The sequence below is a fragment of the Cyclopterus lumpus genome, chromosome 16, assembly GCF_009769545.1.
Source record: "Cyclopterus lumpus isolate fCycLum1 chromosome 16, fCycLum1.pri, whole genome shotgun sequence".
In the NCBI taxonomy this organism is placed as follows: Eukaryota; Metazoa; Chordata; class Actinopteri; order Perciformes; family Cyclopteridae; genus Cyclopterus; species Cyclopterus lumpus.
In genome coordinates, this window is record NC_046981.1 from 10,400,421 (window position 1) to 10,411,532 (window position 11,112).

General features: G+C 39.1%; 2 protein-coding genes across 2 annotated transcripts; both read left to right on the forward strand.

The window, feature by feature from the left end:
• The first annotated feature begins 413 nt into the window (after positions 1-413).
• On the forward strand, positions 414-2,263 carry si:dkey-87o1.2 (uncharacterized protein LOC796684 homolog). The gene is made up of 4 exons (XM_034553658.1): positions 414-806; positions 966-1,020; positions 1,381-1,498; positions 1,682-2,263. The coding sequence occupies exons 1-4, from the start codon at positions 441-443 to the stop codon at positions 1,701-1,703; spliced, it is 561 nt and encodes a 186-aa protein (XP_034409549.1). The 5' UTR covers positions 414-440; the 3' UTR covers positions 1,704-2,263.
• Positions 2,264-3,720: 1,457 nt separating this feature from the next.
• Positions 3,721-7,086, forward strand: them4 (thioesterase superfamily member 4). Its single transcript, XM_034553591.1, has 6 exons — positions 3,721-4,125; positions 4,632-4,818; positions 5,413-5,575; positions 6,010-6,120; positions 6,368-6,492; positions 6,614-7,086. The coding sequence occupies exons 1-6, from the start codon at positions 3,997-3,999 to the stop codon at positions 6,658-6,660; spliced, it is 762 nt and encodes a 253-aa protein (XP_034409482.1). The 5' UTR covers positions 3,721-3,996; the 3' UTR covers positions 6,661-7,086.
• Positions 7,087-11,112: the final 4,026 nt, after the last annotated feature.

The following is an 11,112-nucleotide window of genomic DNA, read 5'->3' on the forward strand; positions in this document are numbered from 1 at the left end:
AGTAAAAGGCAGACTACAATATTAGAGATACTCAAGTTATTAGCACGTATCTCAAACGTGTACAGTAGTTGAGTAAATACTTGTTACGTTTCCACCACAGTGTAAGTGCAACAGATCAGAAAGGTGTCATACTAAAACATACAAAAAACACATATCAATCGTATTTATTTAAGGAGGAGATTATACAATATAGGCTTAACGAGAACAAATGTTTTTTATATTTCTGGAAATGACAGGCTATCACATATAGTTTCCTGTTGATTAATACATAATTAACCCGTTTTTACAACTAAACAGTAAGATATCAGGAAGCACAGGTGTCGTGGCTCTTACAACACGGTGTTCATGAAGGTTGCGTGAGTAAACGGATATGGCCACGCCCATCCCGTTGAGCAGGTAGAGCAGGTGCAGTAAACACTAACACTGAGGGAAGGAACTGGATGAGACGAGGCTTGAACGATACCCGGAATGAACAACACCTCCACAGCACTTTCCTCGCCTCAACCAGGATGAAGCTCATGGCGTTCTTTGTGGCCCTCAGTTCGGTTGTGATGGCTGGATTTATTTATCAGGCCATGAAACAGGAGTACAACCTGCGTAATATGAAAACCCGCATGGCGGAGAACACGGCAGACTTCCAGAGGAACGAGGTGGCCATTGACGAATTGAAAACCAACTACCAGATCATGATGAAAGCGTTGATGGCTGTCAACAGTCATACAGTTGAGCTAAATGAAAAGAAGAAAGACCATGAAACAATGGCACAGCAAGTCAGTGAAACTATGCAGACCTGTATCAATGAGAAGGTAAGGGACACACACAAATATGCAGTTTGACTCACAATTGGAGTTATTTCATATTTATACACTACAATCATACTATTATTGACAGGAAAGTATCACTCTTCAGGATGCACATGATACTATTTGACTGCTGACAAATACGTTCACCTGTGCCTTCATTAGGCAGATGCTGAGCATAAGAAGGCAGTCACAGGAGAGGAAATTGTAAAACTCAAAGGTAAGACCTCTAGTCTGGTATCAGCTCTGAGCAGATTAAAGGGAGCTTCTATAAACTAATGTTGGTCCATCGTAAATTGAGTCAGATAAGATAATGTGACAAACCATAATGTGTCTCTACACATGTTAGTCTTTCTATTGGACTTTTATAATGACAGAGCTTGGATTGGAGCTGCTGAGATCTGATAAACCGAAACCAGTGCAACTAAATGTGCCAGCAGTAATACAGGGCTCCAGGCACACGATCCTTGGTTTCAGTCACTGAGCTTAGCAAAAGTAACAGCTCCCATGTTACTCATTTAATGTGTAATGAACACAGACATAATTAACATTGTTTCTCTCTCCTATACAATATACTCAGCGGATCACAGCGTGGCTAAAGAGAATGCTGAAAGGGACATTCAGCAGTTGAAAAAACTGATTTTGGATAGAGACACAGCTATTTGTGCCTTTGCAGACATAACCAAGGTGGAAGCAAGGTAAGATCAGCAACTTGCATATTGAGAATAAGAGGGTGGTTCAGAATATCAGAGTTCAAACAGTATACACCAATATTGTTGCAGAGCAGAACCATAGTAGAGCCATGGTTGTGACGCTAAATATGTAATCAGGACTTTGAAGAACAAAGTAACAATCTGTTTTTCCTTTTCTCTATTTTGCAGGAATCTGTGTGCGATCCATTAAGCTCAAAAATAAAAACTCAAACACTCAACATTGAATGTGAACTTTTAATAAAAGAAACACGCCATGCAAATGAGGTTAGCTTTTGTTCTATCACGGACGTGAGTAGAGCTCTGTTTGTTCCTTTTGAGAAGATCAGAAATATGTTGATGAAAACAAAACCAGTTCATACATGCATTCATTGGACAAAAGGCACAGGAACAAGGAAATGTGTTGAATAGGTTTATATCATTTTGTTATGTGATTGTGTTGGTGAGCTTTACAGTGGTTCTCAATTGGGGGTACGTACATGTACTCCTGGGGGTACGTGATAGTAATTTAATCAATATTCAATCAAATATAAGTGTAAGTTCATAAAGTGAATTCTATATATTCTATATTAAATCAGACACTGATGGCATAGCGCTGTGTATTTCATCTTTTCTTTTGCTTACCAAAAAGGTTTTGCACTGGTCAGTGGGTACTTGGCTATAAAGAAAATGTCACATCACTGTTCTAGTAGATTATTATTTTTTTCTTTAAAATTGACAAATACTTGTAAATTACAGTCCTTCACAAATATATTCACTTTGTCATGTCGATGTCTGTTTATTTTCCAAGGCATTGTCTCTGTGGAATAATTTGTTAACCAAATATACGACCTTGAGTTGAACAATACGCTTTTCCTTTATGGAAAAATCAAATCGCATGTTGGCGTGTGAAAACTTTCAGTTGATTAAAACACTTTAAAACATTTTTATCTGACAACTTGAAACTGAGAGTAATGTGCGCACATTCATGACACATTATGTTCTTATATTCATCGGAAACCAAAATATAATAGATAATAGATAATAGCATTTTAATGGCATGTTACTCTACCTCCCCCTAGTGCAGAACCAAAGATTATACTGACAGTGTTTCTGCATGTCTCAGTCACGATTAGCAAATGGTTGAGTTTGAGAGGCTGACAGCACTTTGCTGCAACATATCACGTTACCATGACAATGTACAACATTATTGTGTACAATTGTGGGTCTTTATTTTGTACTTTTTACTCCCTGATTCGAATGTCTTCCAGGCTTTCTCCTCATGAGATGAGAGGGCATGCATTTCATATAATCTATTTACTTGTTTTTGATTTGGCCCTCAAGATCAACGTAATGTACACCGTTTATCTCCCACTTACTGTCCTACTGTTTCCGATCAATCTATACATATTAAATACTGGTGCAGCCACCCTGAGTCTGTGTCTTTCACATGCTACCAAATGGTTGATACCTCTTAGGAAAATAGCATTCTGTAACCAAGTGGGTTGAGTAGTAGGTGACACCTTTGATGAACAATAAACCGAGAGACTGATTTAATCTGTTGTAATCAATTTGACACCTCCTCAAAAAGGCCAATGTACTGAAGTTTAACAAGGGAACGAAACATGTAGCCGTGTATTCCACGATCATATTCAATTTAACTATGTTGATTGACATTATTCCATATGAAATATGTGGTCATTTAATGCATTGAGATGTTATCCACAGTCCACTCTGTTTCGAGAAATGCATATAAAGCAAAGTTATTGTTGATTGCCACTTTGAACCCAGATTTCCTCCACAGACAATCAGATTGTATTTGTCTTGCTTTATTAGAGGGATAAGGAAGCACAGTAAACATAGAACATTATAACAGAAACATTGGAATGTTTAGAACAAGACATATGAAATATAAACATAACACTGCCAGGAGTAAACATTCAAATACAATGAATACAACACTAGCAGGTATTTTGGGAAAGATTTGGGAAAAGGTAGATTTGGGAAAATACACAGTAAAATAATAATAATGAGTCCTCAAAGCTTTTGTGTTTTATTATGAACAATCTTTATATAACGATCCATATAGTTACAAAGGGATGTAATGCAGGGTTTCACCTTTTCAAATGTTCGTTTGTGATGACAGCATCCGTCATGAGGAATACTTAGGTTTCACCAATCACAGTGGAAGGTCTAAACCACGTGACATAAACACGCTGCGAGACTGGAGCGAGACTGGAGACCCGGAAGTCGGCCTTCTGTTGCTCTCTTGTGACACATGAAAGTCACCGGTACAACATCCCGATGTGTCGTTCGTCATTTGTTCGAGGGAGCTAAACAGTAGCACGTGGTAAACATGCGTACGGTAGATTATACGCCTTGTCAGTGCTCATTCAAGCGATAGGATTTTGTGACGCTGGTTATTCAACGCAACCTCACATTACAGCTCTCTCAAAGTCAGATTCACTGCAAGTGTTACACCGCCCTCGTCCTTTTAAAGTGTACAAATGGCAAGGAGCCTCGGTCGAGTATGCCTGGGCTTCCACCGCCTCGGCGCACTCTCCTCTGCGCCGCCTCCGCCCAGCCTGCTAACCTCCAGCCGATCGGTCAGGACCATCTTTGCACCGGCCATCCTGGTAAGTAGCAGGATGATCTGGTGGGATGGAAGTGCTCTAAATAACTGGTCGGATGCTTTTGAATGTGTTTTTTTATTCAGTCATTCTCCTCTCACTCCTTCCGGATGTTTCTCATTCCTGTACTGGGTTCAGTCAGCCTGTAGTTCAGAAACATTTGTTTAAATAAATAAATTGTACACCGATAAAGATCCTACTTTATCTACATCTTTTTGCATCTTATTAATATGTAGATCAAGCAAGACGAGAGTCTTTGTATAAACTGCATTTTTTTGTACATTAAAAACATATTTTCCGTTCAAAACAAGAAAGTAAACTTCATTTTACAAGCAAAACTACAAGGATAATAAGCCATATTTCAGACAGTGGTGCTTGACAACATAGTTATTTCAAACCACACCTCCAGTGTATGACATATGCTTTGAATGACCCACACAGTCCCACCAGAAACTTTACCACTTATACAGTTGTATACTATTATTGTTGTAATGGATTTCCCTGTTTAACAGGGGCTGCCATCGTTTTTCTCCAAGCCCCGGGACTTCAGCCTGCCGAACTCCTCATGGGGCTCAGAAATGATGCGGTTGTACAAACATTATAACAGCCAGTGTGAGGTGGAGATGGAAGGAGGAGAGAAACAGGAAGGGCCGTGGCAAAGACTGCCGAGCTACAACCGCTTCCTCAAGTATGCTACAGGTAAAAGTGACGTTCGTCTTATTTAGTTGTATTTTAGCAAAATATCCATTTATTGTTTAAACTATGTAATGGGGCACCATTTTCTCATGACTGGTTTGAGTGAATATGACTTATCACCTAATATGATCCCATTCTCGCTTTTAACCTTTTTTATACTTTAACGACTTGTCAATGGCTATTACAGATGATTTTATAATACCAATGTATTAAATGGCAAATAGTTCATTTAGTCCACTCTCTTCACTCTCTCGGCGTCTTCTTCACTCTCTCGACCTTTACTCTCATCTCGTCGTCTTTGGCTGCAGCAGGCAGCTGTTTTCAGTGAAAAGAAGCTTGAGTGAATATTGGACATTCAGAAACTGCTGGATCTCTAAATAAGCGACTGTTTGCTAACATTTTAGCCATATCCACTTAAAGGTGATGACATGTCAATGTTGTGTTCACATGTTTCTGCTGCGACCAATTGGCAAAACAATTGTTATTGCAGGTTTGAGGAAAAAATCTGATCAGTGAGGCAGTAGCACTGGACACAAACTGACGTAGGTGGAATGCACTGTAAGCTGCTGACAGTTCACTTGTGTGTTTTCCCATTAGGTGGAGTTTATCTTAGTAAGATAATTCAGTCAAAAGCTCGTCTTTTTACCCGGAACAACAGAGACACGGGGGCAACATTTGAGTACGTTTTATTTTTCAATAGTGAAGAGCAGAAGTGTGTGGCCATTTTCCAGGCTGGACACCTACTGGAGGGGCCGCCAGGGTGAGATAACTATGTTATCTATGTATTAACTATGTATGTTGTATTTGTACATAATATTGTACATACTTAACTGTACACCATACAACACAATACCTTGAATATATTTGCACATTTTATTGTTTAAAAAGTCTTTGTCTGAAATGTGCTATTTTGGGGCGCCACGGTAGCCCATTCCAGCCACAGGCCATTGTTGCATGTCCTACCTCTTACATTTTTATTTTTTAGATTTTATATATCAGCTTTCCGATAAATGCAAAATGCCTCATATATATATATATATATATATATATATATATATATATATATATATATATATATATATATATATATATATAAATTACCTCACAAGATAGGCTATCTTTAAATCTGAAAACCATACATAAATGCACATTTTAGACTTTGTAGAGTCTAAGAGAAATGATGTGTATTTCCAGACATGTCCACGGGGGGGCAATAGCCACTATGATTGACACTGTGGTAGGGGCTCATGCTAACATAGTATCTGGACCTGTTGTGACTGCCAACCTCAACATCAACTACCGCAGGTACAGAAAGACCATCATTTTTGCTGCTTTGTATAAAATATACTGAATATGCTACCTTTTTATTTGTTAGCATACTATCAGTTTTTTGTACATTTTGAAGACCCATGCGTCTGTAACATCCTCTATTTGTTATAATAGCCCAATTGTCTTATGTCAGTATTACTGTAAACATGGGCATATTTAGTATGTTGTACTGTATTATCATTTATGGTCAGTTTGCCCTGACAAACACTTGTCTTGTTCCCAGGCCTATCCCACTGGGAAGCACATTGGTGATTGAATCCTCTCTAATTAAGAAAGAAGGCAAAAAAGTATTTATTACATGCAAAGTGACCAGCAGCGATGGCTCCAAACTGCACACAGATACAACAGGTACATTTTTACAAGCATCACATGTCTGACGGGACATGTGAAAGATTGTGTTTGGTCACATCTCTGCTTGTCAACCTTATGTATTGACTCTGTCCTGTTTTCTTTCATGCCTCTTATGCAGCACTGTTCGTGTCAATCAATATCAGCCACCTACTACTGGGATCGTGACGCAAACACACCAGACTACCACCTCCTCAAACACCGCCAGCAACCTGAGGCCACACCGTGTGTGTGTGTGTGTGTGTGTGTGTGTGTGTGTGTGTGTGTGTGTGTGTGTGTGTGTGGTATTTTTGGGTTTTTTATTTTCCAGGTGATATCAGAGATACATTTATATCCTAATACTTATATGCTCTCTGCATCAAACTACGGTTTCATGAAATAGTTTTTACTTACCTCTGCTTAGTGTTATTAACACATCAACAGCTCATATATAAGCATTATTCATTGTAAATTTTAGGATGTATTTATTGTAATTTATACAATATTTGTGGTTTGAAGTAACACTGGTGCCTTTGGATGTAGGATTATTGCTCAGTGTACTGTAAATTAATATTTTATTTCTTCTAATAAAGCCTTACCTATTGGTATTCTATGAATTATGCAACGCATGTGTTTATTTGTTTGTCACCAAGTTAAATTGTTTGCAATAGGGACACAAATTGCATTGTTTTTCTTTTTTTGATTTATTTTACGAGCTCTTTGATTCTGAACATGCAAAAGGAAAAAGACTTGAGTTGGATGTGTTGCACTTACACTTAAAAGGACATTTACACTTACTCTTATTGTGATAAGTGTTTTGAATTAATCCCATGATCAAACTTGTTAGTTTGACCACTAATATACCCAACATCATACAATAGTAAGGTTACAAAATAAAATAAAAAACACATGAATCCAGAAGGTCATGTGCTGTTTTTCGCCCGTCTGTAAGTTATGCACATAGAGGAATAAGAATGTTAATAAGAAGTATTTTAAACTTTGATACATTGGTGCAATCAAGGTGAGCTACTTTTCTACATTTTGGCTAACCAGACTTTCAGGCTTCTTACTTACTAGTCTTAATTTAGATTTTTAGGTGTGGGTTGTTAACTGTTAGCCCACCATGTGGTGGATGTGGTTATATTTGAATACAGGGTGTGAATTTACATGTCATGAGAATATTCTGACTTCAAATGGAGACACAAGGGGTTTTAAAGCCAACATCATAGCAGTTGTCATAGTTCACAGGCTTGTTTGTCTCACTCACTCTGACACTTTGAACACTTTCTACAATCAGAAATGTCTGAGGAGTCCCACGAATTTGCCATAAAAAGTAAATCTATCCACATCAGAGATCTGTGCTGCTCAGGCAGCTCCTGCAGAGCTGAAAAACTGCGTATGACAGACCTGAAAACATATAGAGCACTATTTTGGGTTATACTGTACATATGTTGAAGACACTGGATTATTATATTGGACTAGGAAACATCTAAATGCAAATGTTATGTTAATATATCTTTACATTGTGCTTAACATGTAGGGGGGGAGGGGGGACCCTGGAGCTGTGGAACAAAAACATAAAATGACAAAAAGAAAATTAAGCTAGTTTATATTTTTTGTAAAGGTGAATTGTTTCATTCTGCAAATGTATTATCACAATGTGTTTTTACTTTAAGTTGTCACCTAAATACACAGCCAGCAACCCATAACTCAGAGCAAAGCCCCCCTTCTCTTGATTTCTCACAAACTCAGAAGACGGCGTTGCACTTCCCGAGAGGGCATCTAATGTGGATGTTCATCAAAACGCTCAATTAATTCTGCTGGATTCTAGTAAAATGTAAAAAGGAGAAATATTGAAATATATCAGTTATATTAATATTTCCTGTTTTGTTCTGTCACTGCTTCTTATATCCGTAAATTATTAACTGCTAATATACGTTTTTTCAACATGCATCTTATAATATGGAATTTGTTAATATTACTCTTTTATATGATTTAATAATTATGAAAAGAATGGTCTAGTAATTATTACATTAATAATCTTGAAATAACAAATTAAATTCCTATTGCATCCATTTAAAATACTGAGTTGCTTATTAGCCGGTGCTGCTGAGTGAGTTTTTGTATTGCAGTAAATCATTGGTTACGAGTCCAAACCCGGCACGTATTAACTTAAGTTCTCACACCGTTTTGTCTGATGTGTGGTTTCTGAGTGTATGGGCTCATCACAGTACAGGCCTAGTGGTCTTTAACCTCAGAATAAGTGCAGATGGAAACCTGTGTGTGTGTGTGTGTGTGTGTGTGTGTGTGTGTGTGTGTGGTGGCGGCGGATACAGGACAAATGAACACCAGCAGTTTCTTCTTCTCCCCTGAAGGCTCATGTGGTCAAGTTGGGGGGGCGGGGGGGCAGTTGTTTTCAACTTTCAGTTAAAACCACCTGCAGCATGTTCTGTCCACCGTAGCACTTCCAGAACTGATTTCACTGATTTCACTTTAGGTATAGCGCTTGGAAAGCTTCATTAGACCTTTAATCTTTAAACAAAAATGTCAGCTAAAAGTGGAATCACTTGACAGAATAGTGAGGTATCGGGGACTTGACAGTGAACAACTTACCTTTTTGAGTGTCACCTTTGGCAGAGGAATATTGGCATCCAGAAATAAATATGACTATGGGTCCATTTATTTTACAATTTGAAACAGCTATCGACTGGTCATCAGAAAGGTTATCAGAGAAAACTGTGAACGTCAATCAAGTAGTAAATACTAATATTTCCTCTTCACCGCTCTCTTGTGAGGATTTGGTGACTCACTTAGAGAAATGACTGGGCTCTGTAATGGTCAAATGATTGCATTATTGATCATGCTGGATCATATTTTAGGAGGTTTTATCTTTGTCTCCAGCTGTATAAAGTACAATATTTCCATCAGAAATATGGTGAGGGTGAAGTATAAAGTAGAAATACCTCAACGTTGTATAAGTACCCATAACACTTAAGTAAATGCACTTAGTTATACTTATTCCTCCAGTGACTATTCATCACGTGTGTCTGGACCCAGTGGACACACCATGTCTTAGAGGAGCATTTACCACAATGATGTAAACTGAGAAGACATCGATTATTCATCGTTTCCTTTGTGTCTGCAGTTGTTTTCCTACCTCTGATAAAATGAGGTATTGTATCCATTATTAGAACAACGCCCTTCCAATTGCACATACAGAGGCCCCCAGTAGGTTTTACCATGCCACAATAATTACACCAGCATTATGAAGAGAGATTATATGGAAGTATACAGGTTTGTTGAATTTGAAGCCAAACCTGCATTGTAATTTAACTTTTCTCTCTATTAAAGTGAAGGAACAGAGTGTGGCAGCAACATGGGATTACATTTGTCAACTGAGCACTACAAAGCAAAACCCGATCCGCTGCTGTTGCGTAACGACCGGTGACATAACTCTCTCCAGCCCGGGACGGTCTGGGCGCACAGGGAGCCCAGGAGGGGGGGGGGGGGGGGGGGGGGGGCGCACGGCCTGTGAACGACCGGTCCAGCTGCATGCTCTCCTCTCCGCTGCTGCCTCGGGGGGGGAATTACATTATTTCAAAAACAACTCCACAAGAGGAGGTGCGCTGTTCCAGACGAATCGAGGCAGACAAGAGAGGTCTCTGACATGACGACCGACTTGTGGGACCCCGCTGTAAGGAATTAGGCGAGATGGCAGTGCACGTTTTCAAACGCCTGCGCCGGCCCGGACGCTGAGGACAACAGGTAGGATGAGCTCGAGTTTAGTCACGTTGACGTCGGAGTCGCATGGCGTCACGGTGGAGTTGAAACCGACTGTCATTTGACTGTGTGTTTGTTTGTGTGGAGGGCCACCCAGTGTTTAGACAGGAGAGTAATGGAATATGAGGAGCCCGACGTCCCCCCGGCTGACAGCCCCCTCAAAAGAGGTAAGAGGATCCATCACTGAGCTGTTATTCTGCAGCTTGTCTGGGCGATTTGAACTGTTTGAACCTCGAGGAGCATGCAACTTGCTTTAGCTACTTTATTTTTTATTTTTTATTTTTAGTCTCATGTTTGCATTCTATAGTGTTGTTTTATATGTGATGTCCTTTCTTTCTTTAACACAATGCAAGCCTTATCTCCCAGCATGCTTTGCCCACTTCCACCCACAACTATCTCCTCCCTCCCACTCTTTAGTTCATAATGGTCACCTTTCCTTCACTGGCTGATTCTCTGTTTCTGTCTTCCCTGTCATCAGTGTTCACTATTATCTTCTTTCCCTCCACTGTCATCCATCTTTACCCCATTAACCCCCTTCATCCCTTGAATGGAGTGTGTGGTTAAGGTGCTGTGAGTGGGTAAGAATGGCAGTAAGCCTGAGTAATCCTTGAGGATTAGTTCTTATTTTTGCTTCTGTTTTTGGCCAATGCTTTACTATTCAAAGCCTCTTCCAGGCTAAAATCAAACTGTTGTCACTTGAGATAAAACACCTTGTCCTTCTGGATGTAAAGTGCAGTGAAGAAAAAAAAAGGTACTATTTATTAGAAACAAACAGAAACAACACACCTAGTAAACATATACATGGTACTAGGTGTATTTTTAATATTCTTCAATTTAAGTTCAATTTAAACTGAAATGTAA

Coding starts and splice junctions, on each gene's coding strand:
- them4 (XM_034553591.1), top strand. CDS start 3,997: ATGGCAAGGAGCCTCGGTCGAGTATGCCTGGGCTTCCACCGCCTCGGC. Junction 4,126..4,631: donor TCTTTGCACCGGCCATCCTG/GTAAGTAGCAGG, acceptor CCTGTTTAACAG/GGGCTGCCATCGTTTTTCTC. Junction 4,819..5,412: donor CTTCCTCAAGTATGCTACAG/GTAAAAGTGACG, acceptor TTTTCCCATTAG/GTGGAGTTTATCTTAGTAAG.
- si:dkey-87o1.2 (XM_034553658.1), top strand. CDS start 441: ATGAGACGAGGCTTGAACGATACCCGGAATGAACAACACCTCCACAGC. Junction 807..965: donor AGACCTGTATCAATGAGAAG/GTAAGGGACACA, acceptor TGCCTTCATTAG/GCAGATGCTGAGCATAAGAA. Junction 1,021..1,380: donor GGAAATTGTAAAACTCAAAG/GTAAGACCTCTA, acceptor CAATATACTCAG/CGGATCACAGCGTGGCTAAA.